Genomic DNA, 22530 nt, shown 5'->3' with positions numbered 1-22530 from the left:
TTGACTAACCTGGTGGCCTTCTATGACAAAGTGACTTGCCTGGTTGACATGGGGCGGGCAGTGGACGTTGTCTACCTGGACTTCTCCAAGGCCTTTGATGCAGTTCCCCACAGCCTCCAGCTGGAGAAATTGATGCATTATGGCCTAGACGAGTGCTCTGTGCAGTGAGTGGGGAACTGGCTGACAGGCCACACCCAAAGGGTGGTGGTAAATAGCTCCTTTTCCATGTGGCAACCTGTCAGAAGTGGAGTCCCCCAGGGATCGATATTGGGCCCAATGTTATTCAATACCTTTATAAGTGATCTGGACAACGAGATCAAGTGTAGCCTGATAAAGTTTGCTGATGACACCAAATTGAGTGGGGAAGTAGACACTCCAGAAGGGAGAGCTGCTCTGCAGGAAGATCTGGATAGCCTGGAAGAGTGGGCCAACACGAACCTTATGAAGTTCAACAAGGAAAAGTGTAAGCTCATGCACCTGGGAAAACATAACCCGGGAGTGCAGCACAGACTGGGATCCACCTGGCTGGAAAGCAGCTCTGTGGAAAGGGACCTGAGGGTCCTGGTGGACAGGAAGCTCAACATGAGTGAATAGTGTGCTGCTGCGGCCAAGAAGGCCAACAGGATGCTGGGTTGCACCAAAAAGGGCATCGCCAGCAGAGATAAAGTAGTCATTATCCTGCTCTACTCAGCGCTTGTCAGGCCACACCTCATGTACTGTGTACAGTTCTGGTCCCTGCTATACAAAAATGCTGTGGACAGGCTGGAAGGGGTCCAGAGAAGGGCCACCAAGATGATCAAAGGACTGGGAAGCTGCCATACAAGGACAGGCTGGGAGAACTGGGTTTGTTCAGCCTTGAGAAAAGGAGGCTTAGAGGGGATCTCATCACCATGTACCAGTACTTAAGGGGTAGCTGCAAAGAAGTTGGAGACTCCCTTTTTACAAGGAGTCACATGGAGAGGACAAGGGGGAATGGACACAAGTTGGTCTTGGGGAGATTCTGAATGGACACCAGAGTAAAATTTTTCTCAGGACAGTAACCCATTGGAATAATCTCCCCAGGGAAGCGGTTGACTTGGCCACATTGGACACCTTCAAGAGTCATCTGGACAGGGTGCTGGGCCATCTTGTCTAGACTGTGCTCTTCCCAGGAAGGTTGAACTAGATGATCCCTGAGGTCCCTTCCAAACTGTGATTCTATCTGGGGCACTATATCCCACGACCACTTGAATCACAATTACACTATGGTTGTGCAAGCAAAGGCTCTTTCCCAAAGTCTATGGAAAAGCAAAAGGTCTTTCTTCCAAATGGGAAGTCTCCACAGTCATACACTACTATTGCTGAAACAGTTTACACAGAGAAGCAGTTGTAAGAAGCAGCTATTTGCAGGCTGTTAGCAGTGAGAACTACGGATTTCCCAATCCTGCTTGAGAACACTTATATCTACATCTGCAGTCTAAGTTTGATTATTGCCTTTACCACAGAAGGGCAGGAGGAGGTACTGCAGCAATTAGAGATCTTACAGTTGTTTTCGAGCACTACCAGTGATTGGTCATCCTCACTGTGGACCGAGACAGCCACCGTCAACAGCAATGTGCAAGCAACACATGAGAGATTTAATGTTAATTAATTTTATTGATCCCTGATGCACTACTGCATCTTCCACACCAATGCAGACCAGTGAGTCTCTACTGTATCAACAATGCAATAAAGAGAGGTGTATCTGAAGATCCTTTTTTTTTTTGCAATTTTGTTTCCTGACTCTATCTACTTGCTTCAGAAGATTAAAATCATCTTATCTGAGACAGCAACAGAAGACTTCGTGGGCAAAAGGGACTAATTACTGTATAATAAATATCCTCAAAGCTATTTTATTATTAATTAAATTAAACATGACTAAATCACATTTCAGATGTTCCTAGAAAGGATTCTCTCTAAACAAATCTCATTAACAAATCTCATTAAAAATCAAACCTATTAGAAGAATTAAAGAACACATTAAAGTGCCACCAAATCCTGAAAATCAAGAGTCTCAGTGATGCATTTGCCTTGCTTTGTTTAATACCAAAGCAAGTTATTTTCAAGAACTTAGTTATGAAAAGTGTATACACAGCATACAGAGCATAGCGAGAGAGACAGACCTCATATTGAGACATTGAGACAATCTGAGTAAGTTTAAGTAGTCTATAGGATACAACCATTACAAAAAGCTTGACAATAAAAATTCCCACATCTGTTTGAACACAATTGAAACTTTTACAAGTAGTTCATGCAAATATATAGGTATGCAAGTGTGCAAAAATACCTGCTGAATGGGCACGGATCCTAATATTTAGTCAACAGTAAATAGTCCAGGAACCTGATATGGAATGTGATCTACTTTGCAGCCTGCGTTGCTCTGTATTACTAAAGCCACAATGCTGTCAAAGTTCCACATCCGTGTCAAATAAAAGTATCAGGTATCAAAGCCCTGTTCCATGAAGGGCTGAGTCATTAACCTGACTGGCCAACAGCAAATGTATTCCTGATACTTTTACCTAGTGCAGCAGAACATTCTGTGGGCCACTCCTTTGTATTTCTGAGTGAGAATAAAAGACCTACCACATCATTAATCCTGGCAGCATGTTTCTGCAGTGGTAAAACTAAATGCAAAACCAAGTTGCAAAGATATGACCATCCCTCCAGAAATATGAACTTCAGATAAAATTCTTGACCTTAGATCCAGTCAGTTACTACCTCCAGAGAGACATTTCAGTTCTTTTGCTATTTAAATAGTCTGCAAACAAAATAGTCTGAAACAAAAAGAGGCAGCAATATTTTTCTTATATAGGTCAGCACTATGTAGTAGTCTGAAAACACATATGTATTTTAACAAGTTTGCTTTCAAATAAATTGTATTAATCGACAGATACTTTTTTAGCAATGAAACAGTGTTAGTATATAAAAAAAGATTAACTGAGAATGTAAAGTGGTCAACTTTTGCAACATATACAAATTTTTGGTAGATATTAATATTTTAATACAAATTTTTTAAGTTGCCATTTATTAAACTGCCCTTATTCAGAAGCAGGTTAAAGCAGATACAGGCACAGGAACTCAAGTTATGAAAACAAAGCAGCTTAGGTTAATTCATAAATATTAGATGGTCACAGCAATTTATTCTCCTACCTGCTTTCCATCCAGTGTACAAAGTCTCTTGACTACACCCGAATCTAACTTAATGGCTTCTGTGATGTCAGTCAAGACCTGTTCGAAGGAGTGAGCAGTCTTCTTATTCAGCAGAATTCTCACAGCTTTCCGTGGTTTTACTCCACTCCTAATAACAGTCACTAATTTGGGTTTAATGAAGTCTTTACTCTCCTTCACTTCACTCTTTGTGGAAGTCAAAGATGTCAAGGTTCGAGTGGACCCAGTCCTTATGTTTACACACCAGTTTGGATTGACATTCTTGGTGTAATCAACTTTGCGATACGGTTCATTGGATGCACATACATAACTTTCACCTGAAAAGAAGACACATTTTCATAATTTAAGGGCTTCTGCAGCTATTTTTCCAGAATTAAAAAAAAAAAAGAAAATTTTTCATAAGAAGTGATTTTGCTTCAGGCCATTTTAAATGGAGGACTGTAAATTATCAGAGCTTCCTACCCAAACAATACTCTCATAGAGTGGCTTCCACAGGTTTCAAAAGACCTCAGCTTAATAAACAAATATATAAATAAAAAACCACCCCACAAAAAACCCAACAACCAACAACAACAAAACACACACACATATTAAAAAAAATCAACCCAAACAAAAATAACCAAAACCACCACAACCTGAAAAACACAGTAAAGGGGTAATGAGGGGGTTGAAGATATTTCATGTTGCTTTTGGATCATAAGTTCTGACTGCAGTGTCCTTTTGCAAATGCTTAAATTACTTGAGCTCACAATATGTGACATTAAGAGCATTCTCTTACAGCAAATATCCAAGTCCTTCCCTATATATTCCTCAAGTATATACTTGAAGATGTGTACGCACGTACCTATGTTTAGTAATGAATTATTTTAAAAGGAGGAAGTTTTAACATAATAAAATTCAAGCATCTCAAGATCCTTGGCCTGAAGGACACATTATTTTACCAGGAGTTATTGCCTTTCTACCAATGATACACTGCTGAAATGCATTCACTTAAATGTTTTTTAGACCAACAATCACCTCCTGAGGCCACAAATGAGACTCAGACTACTGGAATATGAAAGGACATCTACACTTCCCGATTTTAATTTCTTTCCTAATTCAAAGCCTGCACTTCTGTCTCTGGAAGTCACGAAAGGGAGGCCAGAAGACCAAAGATGTTATCACAGCTTTACATCAAATTATTTAAAGTGGCACCAGCCATGATGCAGACCTAAGGAATTTGTTACTTTTCTCCATTCCTTGACATAACGCAGGCTGGAGACTAACTGGCTTTTTTTCTTTTTTTAAGAGGACAGTTTTCTCTTCAAACTGGCATTTGTTGTTTACCACAACTCTTAATGTCTGACAGCAATATTCAAGATGCAGATGATGACAAAGGACCTATTTAACTCTGGGTTATTTCTGTAACCCACATCCTTGGGGTCTCAGAAAATAACATCCAAAGACTTTCTCTAAGAGGCAGAGTATGGCCAGAAGGATGAAAGGGAAGCACTCCAAACTGACAGAACACACCATTCATCCAGGCAGAAGAGCTACCTAGATCCTAAAAAGCTTAACCTGTTCTAAGATTAAAGCTACACACTCAAGGTCACTGGTGGAACAAACCAAACTTACCTCCTATATATATACACAACAAGAGGAGTAAAGTACACATACATCTGTTAGTATTCTAAAATTTGCATAAATGTATACCTATGTTTAGATATACACTAGAAAACAAATACTTTTACTTTCTGAACTCTGGTTTTTAGAAGTGATTTAGCCTAGAAGTTGTATACTTTATTCTAAAAGCAAGATAGTAAACCCCAGAAGAATTACTGTGATCTTTCAGAATTTTTGGCATTTCTTTTCCCATACCAATTACACTGCTTTCTAGTTTATCCTGTATTTAGACCTTCTTGAAAGGTTTCTTGTTGTATTTGCAAGAAAACAGATTATAATTAAGTCAAGTTAACAACTATTTTGATTGGGAAAGTTTGGCAGCCAGTTCCACCTCCACAAACATCCCTGGGACTGTACTCCACTGAGGTACAAAGGAACAATTTGGTGCGAGGTTTTATGGATGCCACTGCCTTGCCTGTATTATTCTTCTTCACTCATCCCCATCAGTCCTCCTCATATTCATAGACCAAGTGGTGTACAAAACAGAAACCAATACAGACAAAACCAGACTCCTCCTCTTTCCCCAAAAAATTAGCAATGAAAAATGAGCTATTTTCAGCTCATTAACTCTTTGAGTAGGATTTCCAACACAGCTAGCACTAATCTACAGGTAGGGGGAAAAAAGCCACCCACACAGTTTAGGAATAACTGTGGTGGCCTAGAAGCTTATGTTGCCCCAGAACTACACACTTGTTGCAACAAGTCTCCAAGCAATCTGATTTAAGCAGACCTGCTTTGAGACACTGGATGAGGTTGGTCTGTTCCAAACTAAATTATCCTATGATTCTAAATAGGTGGACAGTTCTCTTCCAACAGCTATTTTCATCTACGTTTCTAGTAACATCTATCCTGTTACTGTGAAATAGCATGAGATACTCAAGTTTTGTTACAGCAGTTTGGCCTCAACAGAAAGCAGTCTTCCCCTTCAACATCCTCTAATACTAGATTCAAAGGACTATTGCTTATTTTCTGAACAAGTTCTAATAAGCCATGAAGCTGCCTATCTTTAAACACAGTGCTGCCAAATAAGAAGCATCTCAAAGAAGTTGATAGTTCTAATTCATACCAATAGACTTACTAACATAACTACTGATCGTTTTGTTATTCTCCCCTCTACAACTAGTTTACTATGTGACATAGAACACTGTCGTGATTTAACCCCAGCTGGCAACTAAGCAGCACATACGTGCTTGCTCACTCCCCCTTGGTGGGATAGGGGAGAGAAAAATCAGAAGGGTGAGAAAACTTGTGGATTGAGATAAAAACCACGTAATAGGTAAAGCAAACCAGGCGTGCAAGCAAAACAGAACAAGGAATCCATTCACTACTTCCCACCAGCAGGCAGGTGTTCAGTTATCTCCAGGAAAACAGGCAACACTCCAAATGTCCCTCCCTTCCTCATTCTTCCCCAGCTTTATATGCTGAGCATGACGTCATGTGGTATGGAATATCCCTTGGGACAGTTGGGGTCAGCTGTCCCAGCCGTGTCCCCTCCCGGCTCCTTGTGCACCCCCAGACTGCTCGCTGGTGGGGTGGGGTGAGAGGCAGAAAACGCCTTGACTCTGTGTAAGCCCTGCTCAGCAGTAACTAAAACATCCCTGTGTTATCAACACTGTTCCCGGCACAAATTCAAAACATAGTCTCATACTAGCTACTAAGAAGAAAACTAACTCTATCCCAGCCAAAACCAGCACAAACACTTAGGACAATTTTTTCCATGATTACATGCTAAACTTTTTGTGGATGTACCTTGCAAGTGACTTTGGTTTTTGTGTGTGCATGTTGGTTAAGAATAGTAATTATTATTTCCTCCTACAAAAAATGAACAGAAGGCAATGTAGTCATTATTCTGGGTGCGTAATATTAGTCATTCAACTTTGGAAAGTCCCTGACCACTTGCTTTGAAGTTTATTGATCTGCATAAGACTTTGGTAATATTTAATCATCCTCTGATAATAATTTATATATAAATAAACCTGACAGCATCCTACGCATGAGAATACCTTTCTAAACACACTGAGTCCCCCTAGATCTCAAAGATTTTACGTAAGCTTCAGTACATGAAGTCATCTATCACTTCAGAGTAATCTCTTTAGTACAGCCTGTCCGCCTGCGTGCAAGAGAGTTAAATAAATTCTAGCAATCGGCACTACAAGGTACCTCAAAATTCACCATCACTGAGCATGTTCGGAATTATCCTTTCAAACTCAAAAAGAATGCACTTCCTAGACCATTAAAAAAAATGCACAAAATGCAATTCAAAGCTAAACCTCAGGGCTGAAGCTTAAATTAACGAAGTTAAAAAACAAACAAAACACCTCAAAATTAAGACTATTCAGAAACAGGCTCTCCAGCTTGAAACAAACTAATTGCTTTACATAAAGAAGTACAGGTATAGAACAAAAGGTCCCTTTGCTAGAGGATTTACCATAGAAGAATCTCAATATGGTATGCTAGCTTTGTCTTTTACAGATACATATCATAACAGAATATCTTCTTTACACTATCATGGAATATGATCTACTACCTGTCAGAGCTGTACTATAACACCCTGTGTATAACACAGCAGAAATTGTCCCATTATAAATTTTTCAGTCAGTTTTAATCTAACAGGATCTTTATTTCTTTAAAATAGCAGCATAAAACTCTGCTTCTACTAGTTCCCTTGCTTGATGCATGAATAAAATAATTTCTTGATTACCTGAATAGGTTGCAATACCCATTTACAACAGATGTTCTTAATATTTCTTTTCCTTTTAGCAGAGGCCTTAGTTTTCTTTTTCTGATAAAAAATATATTAAGCGCTTTCAACTTAAAACAAAGTAATACCTTAAAAGGTATTAGCCTTAAGCTAATAAGCCTGGAGCTGAAGCATAACCTATTTCAGTGCTTCAGAAAAATAATTTTATAAGTATCTGGCAAAACTCATCGCAAAATTTCCTAAAATTGGCAGATACAGGAATGACTAATTACTTCAGAACTACAGTATTTTACAGATTGTTTAGTAAGTGTTTTAAATTCCGTGCCTGCTTTCTTATAGCATGCATATAAACTAAACTTAGTAACACAGGTCTTACATAGAAAACTGATTTTACTACTACACCTGCAAGGCACATACGGCAGGATTAGAGCAAGGACTGAAAGAAAGCATGCACTGAGTGACTTGCTTGGTTCATGACTTAAAAGATAAAGGATGAAGTTTCTACCTTATTGAAATTACTACTTAAGCGTCTAATGATTTCACCACAGCCAGGACTTCGCCCACACTTTCTAAGTTCTATTGAGAACCTTGCAAAATACCAAAGAAAAAAAATGCTAGAAACACAATCTAATTAGGAAACCAATTGCTGCTTTATACACAAAGAATGATTTTCTAGGAATGAGTTAAACATTATTTGTTTGGTTTAACAGGGGTATACGATTGATTATTTGATAGAAGAAAGTATTCAAGAAAAAAAATGGCAGGGTAAGTTAAATCACACCTATAAAGTTCACTACAGGAAACTCTCCTACAGAATGGCATATTCAAAAAGCATTCCAAAAAACCACCACTCCCTGATGACCAGGCGTTAATTTTTGAACACTGTGCTATTATTTAAATTATTTTAGCCATCCTCCAAAGTGGAAAATGCATTTACAGATGTCTGTTTTGAAGAAACATCAAGTCATTTGTAAGAGTATTATCTCTCTTTTACATATTTTGTAGGTAAAAACCTGAAAGTGTAATGTTATATATAATATTTCCTCACAGCTTTAACATATGACCTGATTTTAAACCTGCTTGGGATTAATTTATGTATAAATACACACTTCTGATAACCTCCACACTCACTCTCCCAGAAAACCAATGTTTGTGAATACAGCATTTTTAGGGGGTTTATACCAGTTAAATTGATTTCAAACACTGTTAACAAAGTAACAGATAACCTCACAGTTAAAATCACATACATAAATAAGTTTGGCTGTTTCACTAACTGCCTTGAATAAGATTTTTCATGTGTCTAACCTAAATACATTTCATCTCAATTACTAAGAAAATAATTTCTGAGACTGCAGTGGCATTTTGATCAGGCCATTCTTTTTTTTTTTTTTTTTGGTCATTTGTACATCTACCAGCTGTAAGAAGTTGACACAACTCCACAAACAGTCATAAACAATACTTCAAATATTTACATTGCTAACTTTGATATGGTCAATCTTATGGTTTGAAGGCCAACTTTCCATTTTTAGTATTGAAAGATTTTAAAGCTAACGCATACTAGCCTTAACTGGCACATAGTCACAGCAGTTACACTACTGGAAATAAACACCACGTCTTTAGCTTACATCAGCATTGACATGAACCAGCTCCCTAGTTTTTAGACTAGATTGTGAAGGTAGTCACTAACGTTACACTGAGATCTGCAGGTAAAGAAATAAACTATAGACTAATAAAGTAGAAAGATGTATTAAGCAATACTTTTTTTTTTAAATGCAGAAAAAAATGAAAAAAATACAGACATAGGTTACAGCTGGGACTCTGAACCCAGCCAAACTATTCTACAGCAGAAAGCTTAATCAGGCTGCAGAGCAGTTTTGGCAGCAGTATGAAGCCTCCTTATAAGCTGGCATTATAATTTCAACAGAGCGTATGTGCCATCCATCCAACGCTTCATGACAGTATCCAGAGCAATCTAAAAGTGTCAATTCTTCCATGAAGAAATCCTGCTGCCACCAAAACTTGCTCAAATGTGGCATATGCTCACTTAAAAGGATTAACATCTGCTGATATTTTGGGTCACAATGTACTCAACAAATGGATTAAGTTTACTTCTGATTCTCTGTGTCTTATTAACATCAGAAGAACAACTAAAAGACATGAAACATTGCCTATTAGCAAGGAAACATTACATGCTTCTAAATAATTTACCTGTAATCAGATGCACTATCCATGAAGCAAGACCTGTGTATGTGCAGTGTGTATACAGTTTGAGGACACTGTAGGATTCAGGTTTCAGACAGCTAACATAATACTCACTGTTCCCTCACAACAGTAAAATACAGATGATGAACACAGAGAATGGATAAAAGAGAAAACAAGACTACATTGGTCAATCTGACTGATAAGTTGCCATAGACCATAAGTTGCCTAACTACTGATTTGCGTACTTAAAAACTCATCTACAAAGGTTTTCTTTTGCATCTGTTTCTTCAATGCTGTTATTCACAGGAAATGTGCCTAACTCACCTTTCAAGATATAAACATAGGGATAAAGAGACTAGGGTGTACATGAACTCTCCAAAATTCAGCTATGCAACTGTAGGTACTGATAGGAAAAGAAGGATGTATCTTGTCCTTTTGTATCACAAGTGTACATCACTTGCAACTATGTGCAGTTTTGAGGAAACACAGCTGCCTGACAACTTGGGGTTCTTCACAGCACAAACTTCATGAGTTGAAGCCCACTGCTAGGCTTTTAACAAATAGTCTAGAAACATTCAGACTTTTTGTCCTTAAAAACAGAGACTACTGAAGAAAGACTTCTAGATATTTAATCTTCCTTAGCATTAGGTTAAAAAACAAAGTGCGGATACACCATGTAGTGCATAACGTAAGGAAGAAATCAAGTGTACAACACTCAAAAATCCTGAGTTGGGATATTTGAAACAGAAGTCTGAAACAGTGTTTTCTGGCTTGCTTTTTGCAAGGTGTTAACAAGCACTAAATACCATCTCCTGAGAGTTACATAAAGCATCATGTTTTTAAACGGCATACTGCTTAACAGAGAATGATACAGCTGACACAGGTAAAAACACCCCTACAGAAAGAAAACCATTAGTCTCTTTTTTTAAAAAAAAGTGTTCCCCTGTGAAGCACATAGGACAGGGCAGATTTCTAGGTATATTCCATCTATCCATCTCGCATTCCTCATCTTCTTTTGGTGGGACTCATGGGTTTCAAGGATGCTAAAAGCTGCTTATTCAGTATAGCACAGTAGTTACTAGGGCTACTAACCTTCTAACTTTAGGAATCACAGGAGAGTACCTTTTTTCTGTTCTGTAACACAAAGCCGAGCAGATTTCCAGAACAGTATATTTACGGCATGTATAAAAGGACTGTTCTAAAAATAAAACAATGCCTTTTATGAAGGATTAGGTTACTTAGATTTCTTTTTTCTTCCTGTCTTTCACAAAACGTCCTTCCTCATTAGTTTCTTACGATTCCTTCATTTTCACATCACCTCCAACAACCCTCTATAAGTCACCATCTTTCCTCATCTACAGCATTTATGTTCCCCACACACTTTTTAAAACCTGGGATGACAACCAGGATTTTAGCAGATGATTAATTGCTCTTTTGACTTTATTTAGTCAGGAGGTTCAGATGACAGCTTCCTACAAGTTTTCACAGAATCACAGAACAGCTGAGGTTTGAAAGGACCTTTGGAGGTCAACTGGTCCAATCCCCTGCTCAGGCAGGGTAAAAGCTTTCAGAGACAGTTAAGGCCACCTGGTATCAAACCCATCTAATCCCACTAAATAACTCTTTTCAGGTAAATTACATTTCTCCCATCCCTGGAACTAGAAAGATGCACAGTGGTTGAACTGTTTTATTTTGCTTGGATGGGAAGTTAACTAACAATTACATCCATATTTCACATCCACACCCCATTGCTCCAGGACCGTGTAACTACAGTGATTTTAACATACATTTGGAAGCATATGGTTTTAATGTTTTTTTAATCCTCCTTTTATCCTTCCTTTTTACTCTTCTTTGTTAAATCTGCTACATTTGTGTCTCCTTAAAGCATTACAGCTTTTGGCTTTAGCACTCGAAGCTAATCATATCTTTTGAAAGATGCAAAAATACAAACTGCCTCCTTAGCGTTACCATCTGCTTGCCCTGACATTCTTGACCTAATGTAAGTGTGCATTGACTAGAATCACAGGTACTTAAGCAGGATTAACATGTAATATGCAGTAATGATAAGAATGACCTCAGGCAGAAAACACTTGGATTGTTCAATATGTCCTTTCAAAAACATTTTTTTACCCCGTATTAGTGTGGGAGAGCCCTTTAAAGCAGGTTTTTGTCCTGTGCTACGTGTCCTAGCCATGCAAAAGCACTGGCCTGCTCAGAATGTTCCCAGCTCCTGCCCAAAGACTACCCTACAGGTGTCTGTTGATTGTCTGCACAACCGTGCAGACAAAACTACTGACATTTTATAAAGGACTGTATTAATTAAGCATTGTAATTGAAAGAACAAAGACTCTTAGCAACGGTTCCTACCTAGGGAACTAGAAAAATTCCCTGTTACATGTCAAATCAACATAACTTTTCTTGCCAGGAATAGAGTCTACACTTGGTTTCCTCCCCCAAAATCCAGCAAAGTCTCCCAACTTCGCAGCAGACCTTAACAATCAGGATTTTCCATGTCTTTCACTACCAAGACAATGAAAGCACAGGACAGTAAGACAGAGCATGACTGACATCAACATAAAACACAAGCCTCAGCACTAAAGAACTGCACAGTACTTACTATTACTTTTGTGTCATGCTTTAGGAAGCTTACATTTTTAAAGAAAACTGAAGGATTTAGACAATTAACTTTGATAAAGAATAAAAATGAAACTATTTTTCCATTACTGCTATTGAAGCAAAGATATAATATTACACATGGAATCTCGTATTCCAAAGTAAATAGTAGTGGATAGATAGTCTGATAGTAAAGTTGAAAGAAAGAAAACTACAAGAAAGTCATAATATTCCCAACCCCCATCCCCTCTCTGGATCTCTCTGTTCAAACAAGACCAGGAGCAGACAATTAATTTCTTTGCTCTTCCCATTCTAAGAAAGCAGTGAAAACTCTCAAGGTCATGAGCCACAATATTCCCTAACGTACAGAGGCTGGGAATATAAATGGTATTTGCCTGGTCCAGCAGAGCATACTTTTTTGACTGTCATAACCAGTTAAGAAAAGCAATATGCTTAAAATAGAGCTTGGCAATTTTTTTACTAATAAACATGATCTGGTCAAATTTTTAACTGACTGAACCTGTAACAGTAATATTTGAAATCTACAGTACGTCTGTGCATTAACTATTTTCGTCTTAAAATGATAAACAGTAAAACAGATTGCTAAATGCAGCAAAAAACATTTATCGGTGACTCAATTCAGCTGATTTGGACTATTGCAATACAGAATTTGATACTGCCAGCTTTTATACCCCAGACAGATATTACCCTGATAGATGGCAGACAGGCCTTAAAGAGCTTGCCTGCACTGGGGCACGTCCTTGTCCAAGAGCTACACACACAAGCTTGAGTTGAGGGAGGTTTAGTGTGGATCTTGCTGGCTGGGCACAGGGGGCTGAGCACTCACCTTCTGCTCACTTCTGTCACTACTGAACTGCTGCGATTCCATGTATCAGTTCAACAACACTGATGATGTGCAAACAGACTAGTCAATTAGGTATTGCATCAAGTAGCCATGTTCGGTCTGCTGTTCAGCATGTAGCTGGCGTGCACAACACCACTTTAATTTTATTTTCCTTTCTGAAAATTAAAAAGCAATACAACAAAACACCATTCAAAACTACTTCTGGTGCTACTGCAGTTCACGCTTTAGGATATCACCAATGTTCAAGTATTTATTCTAGAGCAGAAATTCAAGCTTGCTGTGCTGGAACTACAAGAAATGAAGAAAATAAAAACAAATCAGATCCTCTTCCAACATGTCAAGAACAAAGCAGCTGGCAGACAGCTCAGATAATTTCAAGGAATGATGGATTCACTACTTGTTTGCTTTCTTCTCACCCCTGTATATGCTTTCCTCTCTCTATATGGTGATTAGACTTACACTGGTAAAGTTTTTGGCACGCTAATTGGAGAACATAGTAATCCAATTATGATGCTACAGGATTTCCTTAAGATTCCTGAGTGTTGTATTGGTCATGGATAGATGACTAAGTAATTGGGACTCCTTCCCCCCCCCGCCTTTTATTTTACTGAGAAAGCATGGAAGCAGCTTTTCAATTGTGACATTTGTTTTGCTTTATTCTTTCAGTGAAGATCAAAGACAAAGGTCACTCTTTCAATGAGTATTTGAAGAGACAGAAAGTAAGTTTTTGCTTTCAGTTATTAACTTAGAATTGTGAGAGCATACACTGCATTTATACTGTTGTCCAGCAAGTCATTTTGTCTGTTTTGTTTTAAGCTGTAAAAGCTTAAGATCATTCCCTCTACAACATTTCAAAAGTCACCCCAAGTTATCATTAGTTTACCCAATTTTTGCTTCATCTCATTTCCCTACCAGCACCACTCCAGCATCTCTTCTTTTTAAGCTATCTCTAAATTAAAGGAATCACCAAGCTATGGAAAAATTTTTCATTGATTTCACATTTATTTTATTACCACAGAGCCAGCGTTTCACTCTGCAATCATTTCACATTTCCTCTGTTTTGACGGTGGAACAGCCTTATGGCAGATCACATGATGGGGAAAGTCCTCAGGCACTGTGTTACTATTATAAAGTGCGCTTTCATGCATATCTTTTTTGAGTGACACCCCCTTGATGCAGCAAACACTGTAGCCTCTCCCTTCTTCTTGCACATTATGGTGTGGCTGGTCCCTGAGTCCCAGTACCTTTACTGGTGGATTATATAAAGGTCTCCAGGTTCCCTTTCTCATCACATTCTCCAGGTGTGATTCAGCATTGTTTTGAAAAGGGAAGTTTCTAAATCAAAGCTTGAAGGATACGCAACTGAAAGCCTACAAAGGAGGAGGCATTAGAAGACCTACAAATTGTACTTCTTCGCTAATGCAAATCAGCTACACCTGCCATATAGTCACTGGGTGGAAGACTGCTGTGGTTGATGTATTAGATACCTGATGAGAAGCATGAAGTGCAACTTGATTATGAACCTCACAGTGTGCACAGCATAGCTAATATATTTGAAAGGCTGATTCATGCAACGCTGAGTTTAAACTGTATTTTAAGACATCATAAGAGAACATGGGGGAAGTCTGCTACTTGTTCTGGTAACTGTCATTCCCTACAAACAAGAGACATATGTTTCGTTGAGAAAAAGTACTTCTAGCCCCATTTTGAGAAGTAGTAAAGCACTGCTCAGATTTGCAAGGTCTGTGTAACCTTAGCAGCTAAGTCCTGTTATCAAAAGCCATTTAGGGACAATTCTGAAAAGCATTTGGGTCTATAAAATTATTTTGGGAGTCAGACTAGGTCTATAATTCCCTCTATGAGCACATACTCTCATCACATTTGAAAAACTGGACTTTACACTGGTTTGTTTAAGTGGTAGGGTATAAATATCCCTTTTCACAGCACAGGAGCTTTCCATCAGAAAGCTTACGCCACTATGAGGCATCAATGACAGTGTAATAACTGTTAGACAAACAAATTACAGCATTGCTCTCTCCTACAAATAGCGATGACCGAAAGGTAGCCAAGAACTTTACTATGGTTCTTGTACCTGCTGCTTAACTACCATTAGAGTCACCCCGCACGCTTGCCGAAGGCTCTCTCTGGGCGGTGGGAGAAGCGGCCGGTCCACGCTGGGCAAACGGGGCCTGTCGCACCTCACAGCAGCGGGCAACGCTGGCTCGCTGGTCCTCGGGGGCTCCGTGGCTGCCAGTTTTCATCAAGGCGACCTCTCTCAGCTCTGATCAGGGTAGCGAGAGGAAAGCCCACCCCAGGGAGAGCCTGCAGCCCACCGCCAGGCCCCATGCCACCTCTTACCGGACCTCAACATGCATGGGCAGAGCCGCCCACGGCCTGACCCCGCCTGCCCCTGGCCCACTGGAGCCCCCTCACCTTCCACCAGCTCGTCCAGGCTGGTGAGCTTCTTGCTGCCATCGATGGTGTAGATGGTGCGGACACCCTGGGGCAGGTTCACGTTGTCCGACAGGGACCGGGTGAGCTCGACGAGGAGGGCGTCGAAGGAGCGGAAGCGGTCGGTGGAGATGGCATACACCAAGCCCTTGAAGTACCTGTCCCCGTTGCGGTAGAAGCGGGCTTTGCGGGCTTTCTTCTCCGAGCTGAGCGCCTGCAGGGTCCGCGTCCGGTAGAGGCTGCAGTGGGCGCTGTGTGCCGGGCTGGGGATCAGCCCGTTGCCCCGGGGCCCGGCGCCGCCGCTGCCGGAGCCGCTGCCGGTGCCGCCGCGGCGCGGCCCGGCGCGCTGCTGCCTCTTGTCCCGCTCCTCGAAGTGCTCCAGCTCGATGCTCCGGTTGCTCGCCATGAGGAGCTGCCTGCCCGCCCTCCCAGCTCCGCTGGGACTCAGGCCGGCTACGGACCGCTAAGCCTGCCCCCACGCTCGCAAGGGCTCCGCTCGCCTAATTCAGCATCGCGCCCGGCCTCCCTCGCCGGGAGGGCTGCGGCTGACCGCGGCGCCCGACCTGCTCCACAAGCGCAGCCCCAGCTGCCGCTCGCTCCGCCGCTACCCGCTGCTCCGCCCGCAGCCGCGCACAAAAGCATCCCTCATGCCTCAACTCGGCGGCTACAGGCAACGCCGGGGAGGGGGCGGGAGGCTCGGGGGAGCCCCCCCACGGCCGCGCCCCCGCGCCGTGCCCATGCAGGCTCGCACAATGCGGAGGACGCCGTGCGCGCAGTCCCCGCTCCTCAGCCTCTTCCCTGCTGACTCTGCCGGAGAGAGGGGGTGGGGACGCAGCGCCTATTCCGCCCGCTCCGGTCCCGGTGGGGAGGCACCAGGACCCCTGCGGCGCCAACGACGACCAGTCGAAACCTCCCGGGTCCCCGGCGGGCGAGGGTGCTGCTAGCGCCCGCCTCAGAAAGGAAACAACCGCAGCGGATCCGGCGGGAGGAGCGAGCTGCGGCCCGCGGTGGCGGCGGTGGAGCGGGAGGCGGGCGGGGCCGCTGCCGGGCCCTGGAGCCGGGCGGGCGGCGCGGCCGCTGTGAGGGGCGGAGGGCGGGAGCGGGGGGCGAGGGCGGCGCCATCTCGGCTCGAGGCGGGCGCCGCGGCGCCGCTGTCCCCAGCGGCGGCGGGGCGGGGAGGAGAGCTGCGTCGGTGACACGGCCGGCTTCTCGGCGAGGCTCAGGTGATGAAGCGAGAAGGAAAAGGGGTCCTTCTAGGAAAGGAGAGGGATTTTGGGGAAGCAGCTTTCCCGCGGAGGCAGCTCTGTCCCTCTCGCCGCGGCTCTGACAGGACCGAGCCCTCAGCTCGATGGAGCTGGCTGCTAGCCCTCTCCTGGGCTCGTTTACTAGGCTGAAACGCTAAAAATGCTTGTAGGGCTCCTTTCTGTATGGCCTTCTCCCTAAAATACATCCCCCAGGACAGGAAACTATGCCTTCCTTACATTTCCCTTTTTCATTTGTGAATGCCACTGAGCTTCCCACACTCTCTGAAGAACCAAATAAGCCCAGCTCCCATTCCCACAGTCTTAACCTAAATGCTGTTTAGCCCACAGTTCATGGCTTCCCCGGGTGGCTTCTCGATGCTCCCTAGATTGCTCAAGTCAAACTCACTTTTGGTAGAAATGGCCGACATGTATTGAGGTGGATGCAATTTCAACTTTTTTCCAGCTACTGCAGAATATATTTTCTTGTCTTGACATAATGAGTACATAAAAAAATGTAAAAGTCATTTACGACTAGATAAAGGTCTTCACTTTTTTTTCAGGTCTTGCTTTGAGAGATTCCAGTTGTGTTACATTGTTACAGGTGGTCACAGTTTCTGTTCTTTTGTCCTTGGCCCATAAGAACCTTCACCCATCCTCTCCACACTGCTTGCTTAGTTGCTGTCAGGAGGTGGCACTTAGGTTGATCCTCTGCATTGCATGTGTAACTGCTGCAGGTGGAGCCTCTCTGTATGAAAATTAAATCAGTGACTGAAAGACACATACAGGAGAGGATAGGTTTTGAATGTCCTTTTCATGCTTAGGACAGAACTCTGTTCAGTAAAGACATTCTACAAAGGTAGGAGGTATGTTTTCTGTCTATTTGTGCATACTGGGAAAGGGAAGATATTTGGCTAAGAAGACTTATTTACGTTTGGGTTTGTGTTTCAGCAGTTCTTAAAAATACTGCTTGCCACAGTTTCTTATTTATTTATGATTGTTCACTTTTTTTTTATTTTGAAATACCAAGAAAGTAAAGTACTATCTCATTATTGCTGGGTTAATTACAAAGTAGATTAAACATCTAGGTATGGTATTCCTAAAGACAATACATGGAAAACATCAGTGAATTTTGCTCTTTCTTGATGCCAACTTCTGTGATGCCTGGAAACCTCCACAAGCAAAAGGAATTGATAAACCTTAGGGCTGGATTATCTCCTCTGGTCGTAAAATCCACAGGAAGAACCAAACAACAGAGGGGATTTGTTACAGCTGGGGCATGAATACACCTACTAAGATTAGGCATGCAGATCTTGCCTAGGAATCAGGACCTAGAAGCCACAAAACAGTAGGGAACAACTTTCTAGACTGGTTTTGATATGTAGCTTCTAGTCCTGTTTACAGGCAGAGTTACACAGGTGAAGTTCAAACTCACCTGTGTAACTTTGCTCCAAGGTAAATGATTGGTCTCAGCTGCAAGGCTATATTTTTTTCCAAGTGGTGCCACATCTAGTCTTTGCAGAACAAGTCAAATTACTTAGTTTAAACTTCAGCTGAAGGTTAATTGGACTAACATTTTCCACTTTGCTCAGAAGCAGACCACAAAAGCACAGGGAAGTTTAATCTCCCCCTTGTACATACCTTCGACCTCCTCCCAGCTGTTAACTATTGCCTACTATCCACAGTACAATGCTCAACAATGTGTAGAGGACTCATGCAGACTAACATGTAAAACCTACACATGAATTTATTATATCAATGGTGTCTATGACTGAATTTAAGTTGGAAAATTCAGTGTCAGGTTAGACATTTTATTGGTTTCAAGTTGTTTTGCTGGGTGGTAGGATATGTCATGTGCAGGACTTGCTCCGACTTCTGAACTCTCTAGGTAGAGATGGGATTGGGAGGAAAAGGAATTTTATACAACCCATACTGTAAAGTAAACTAAAAGAGAATTCTTACACCTTTGAGCAGGAAAATTCTCTCTGCTTCTCAAAGGGAATCCCCACTACAGAGAGTTTCTGAAGTCTCTACAACCACAGTGTTTTATAGAGCATATAAACATGAAATGGAATTCTGGCCTCTAAAACGAAACTACTTCTATATTAAGAGGCTATTTACAGAGAGATTGTGATTAGACCTGCATGTGTAACTGCCAAGGAAATTCCTGGTGATACCTCAAATATGTTCCTACAACTTGTGTTCTTCCTTTCTGGTTCTCTTCAGATGTTGTTTGTATTTTTAATAAGCTCTGTAAGCCCCCATTGGGAATGCTTCACAGTGTTTCTATTTGTATGTATGCTTTGCCTTTTCCTTGTCGCCTTATTTCCCCAACAGAATTTTCTGTAGTCAGAGATGTTTTAAGAGGCTTTGAAAGATGAGGAATAGAACTCCAAAACAACCCATATGCAGCTGAACTACATTTGCTGTTAGACATGAGAAGATCAGTGTGCTTCATATGCAGTTATGTATGGAACTGAGCTGTGCAATCCCATTACCTTCTTCCCACTTTATCTTTGCAAATAGGGTTGTTAAATTAGCAGTTCACTTAACAGGAAGCAATGTTACATGTACAAACGATACTTTGCATATTAACCAAATCTCCTGACACCATAAAAATGTGATTATCATTCATTCTTGGAACATTCTTATTCTTTAAAAATACATTTCCTATTTGAAAAGGAAAATGATTCCATTTTTCATGTCCATCTAATTAATCAAGTCTCCCTCTTGTCTTTGGGGTTTTTTTTATTTTGTTTTTTTTTGGTTGGGTTTGGTTTGGGTTTGGTTTTGTTTTGTTTCTGCTTTATTGTGGTAGGCGTAACAAATTCCTGGTTTAAATCTCTTCCTGCATCTAAAAGACCTCCTGTGTGGCTTGGTTTTTGGTTTTGGTTTGGTACATTGGCTTTGGGGTTTTTTTTGGTAACAAGTAACCCCTCTAATGAAAATTCTAAAAGGAAACCAAGAAAACTTTACCATCAGACCCAATATCTTTCCTTCTTCTGTTACCTGAACTCCTTACCTTCCTGACTGGAATCAGTTATTTAGCACATTTAATGGGTTGACAGGCAAAATTCAGTTCAGGATCAGAGCTTACAGTGGATAGTTTTAGAAGAACATTTATGTATATGACCTTTGCATTTAGCTTTTTGATTTCACCTTGAAAATGACAATATGTAATCTTGCTAAAGAAGAAAAAAAACCACCATAAACTTGGGGTCTGGTGGCTCAAGGTTTATTATGTGAAAAACATTCTTTGAAAAATTCAGTAACAAAATGTTTACTTGTAGCACCAAATATATCATATTTGAGTATTTAAACAATGAAATGATTATTTGTACTTATTTGTTTTTAGTCAAGGATGTTAAATTACTTTTTAAATATTAATTCAGTAAAACCTCTCGCATCCATGTAAGATGCTGTGCCCTACTTCATAGATACGTAAAATGGGAAACCAAACGTTTAAGCAACTTGCCCGAGTATCAGAGAAGTCAGACTGAAACCAGTAACCTTCTCTTCAACAGTATTTTTTTCATCCACCCAACAGTTTCTCCATGAATCCCATGTAGAATATAGTATTGCTTTTAAAATGGCAGATGTGAATAGAGACAACTATACAGAAACAAAACATACACATACATCGACATCAGTGGCATAAGTAAGGTGCTTCAGCCCTCACCTAGGCATAATCTACTTATGCTGCATGTTCTTCCCACATTAACACTTGTTGGTTAGTGGGAATGTGAGTCTGAGCTCATTGAATATTGAATTATCTTAGTACATCTCAATGTATTGTAGAGAGGTGTCTGAATCCAGTATCTATGATAAGATCTCAGAGTTATTCACCCGTTTCAATGGACTAGGTGAAAATGCCATACAGAGATTCAGTTATTTGTTAAATGACTTTGTACACTTCCCAAAGGATTCCTTTATCCTTAGATTTACTTTTAAGAGTATTATTTCTGAACATCAATTTAACAGTTCTTAAAGTAGGAAAAACCATATGAGTAAAAGCCTTATAAAACCAACCTTGAACCTAAATCACAAAAACGTAGAGGTGGAAAGATCCTCACAGTATGTTCTATTTCAATTTGCTGTACCAAGGAAGACCTAAATATACCAAAACCATTCCCAGCAAGGTCCTGGTTTTAATGCCTTTTCCTGGGTGAGATTTCATATCAGCCAGTAGTTTGCCCAAGGGCATGTTTTTTCTTAATATCCAGCTACTTTTTCTTCCAGATTGGCATCTTTCTGCAGAAGTTCTTTAGCACTTTGTTGTTATTTAACAGTCACTTCTGTCCCATTTTGCTGTCCCTGATGTAGGAATTGATGAAAGGAGAAGGATGCTACCTCCATCCAGAGCAGCATGAATGAATTTGTAAAATATTCTCAAAAGAAGTAAATACTTCACATAAACTTAGTTTTTGCAATATAGTGACCATCCTGGAAGAGCTAGGATACCCTGCTAATAGGCTTCTACTGAAGCCAACTGGGATCTCAGTCATTTTGCAACTCCAGTACAAATCAGTTCCTAGTTATTGTTGACTGCTCAATGACATGAGATCATGGTCCTTAGGCATTTAAATTTAAGCAGCGATTGCCACATTAAATAAATTTAATATACATGTCTGATAGAAATAAATGCCTGACTCCTACTACCTTTACTGGTGGATTATATAAAGGTTTCCAGGTTCCCTTTCATCATCACATGCTCCAGGTGTGATTCAGCATTGCTTTGAAAAGGGAAGTTTCCAAATCAAAGTTTAAAGGATACACAGCTGAAAGCCTAAAGAGGGGGCATTAAAAGACCTACAGATTGTACTTCATTAATGAATCAACATTGCAAGATATTTGTGAATTTTGTTTTTGCCAACTTTAAGATGGCTACATTAATTTGTAGGATGCATTTTGGCTTTGCATATGCAAACCAAGAAGGTGGATCAGAGGAATTCTGAGTATTAAATTCCGGCTTTCCAATACTGTACACTGTAACTGGATAAAAATAGAAATAAATTATTCTTATAGAATAGTACAGCATTTGTCAGATTATACAGTCTGTAACACCTGAGAAACTTAATTTCTACTGGTAAATTATTGTATTGCACTTACCAATCTAACAATTCAGCTTCTATAATTTAAAAAAGAATTAAAGACATATTGCATATTGGAGTCAACAAGACTGCTTAATATGTTTACTATGAATTAATCACGTTATGTATTCTAAGATTAGGATCTCAGCATAAATTTGTCTATAAAAACAAAAAAATTGTTAATTTGAAGAAGAAAAAGGCATGATTTACAGACAAAGAAATGTCTCTTCTACTCATGTTTTTCTAGCCCATTTAGAAATAAGTCAATGGGGTTTTTATAACATATCTATTACTGTTTTGCTGTTAACCTTAAAATTTTGTGTAATTGTTAATAATTTTAATTCCATCTGTTGCTGTCTCGATACAAGACATCAAAATTCTGTATTTTCAATAGAACTGGCAGTCTGGATAATTATTACAAGTCTGGTTGAACAATCCAGGAGCCAGGATTAAATGGATCATTTCATCTGTTGCCTTACTTAAAAGTATGGTTAGTTACACAGTCTTAAAAATAGGAAA

At 40.5% G+C, this 22530-nt stretch overlaps 1 protein-coding gene across 8 annotated transcripts in view; it reads right to left on the bottom strand.

The window, feature by feature from the left end:
* Window positions 1-16738, bottom strand: part of DCLK2 (doublecortin like kinase 2) — a 93137-nt gene extending 76399 nt beyond the window's left edge. For 6 of the 8 annotated variants that reach the window (XR_010372760.1, XR_010372758.1, XR_010372759.1 and 3 more), the window contains exons 1-2: window positions 15663-16738; window positions 3169-3503 (exon numbers count right to left, since the gene is read on the bottom strand). Coding sequence is in view for 4 of the 8 variants with exons in the window: in XM_064450313.1 (XP_064306383.1) it covers window positions 3169-3503; window positions 15663-16086 (759 nt within the window). In the remaining 4 variants the exon portion in view is untranslated. The remainder of the gene's footprint in view (window positions 1-3168; window positions 3504-15662) is intronic. The other 2 variants (XR_010372761.1, XM_064450314.1) reach the window with 1 other exon arrangement.
* Between the last annotated feature and the right edge of the window lie 5792 nt (window positions 16739-22530).

This window comes from Phalacrocorax carbo, chromosome 4, assembly GCF_963921805.1.
Source record: "Phalacrocorax carbo chromosome 4, bPhaCar2.1, whole genome shotgun sequence".
Classification (NCBI taxonomy): domain Eukaryota; kingdom Metazoa; phylum Chordata; class Aves; order Suliformes; family Phalacrocoracidae; genus Phalacrocorax; species Phalacrocorax carbo.
This window is presented reverse-complemented; position numbering and strand designations above follow the sequence as displayed.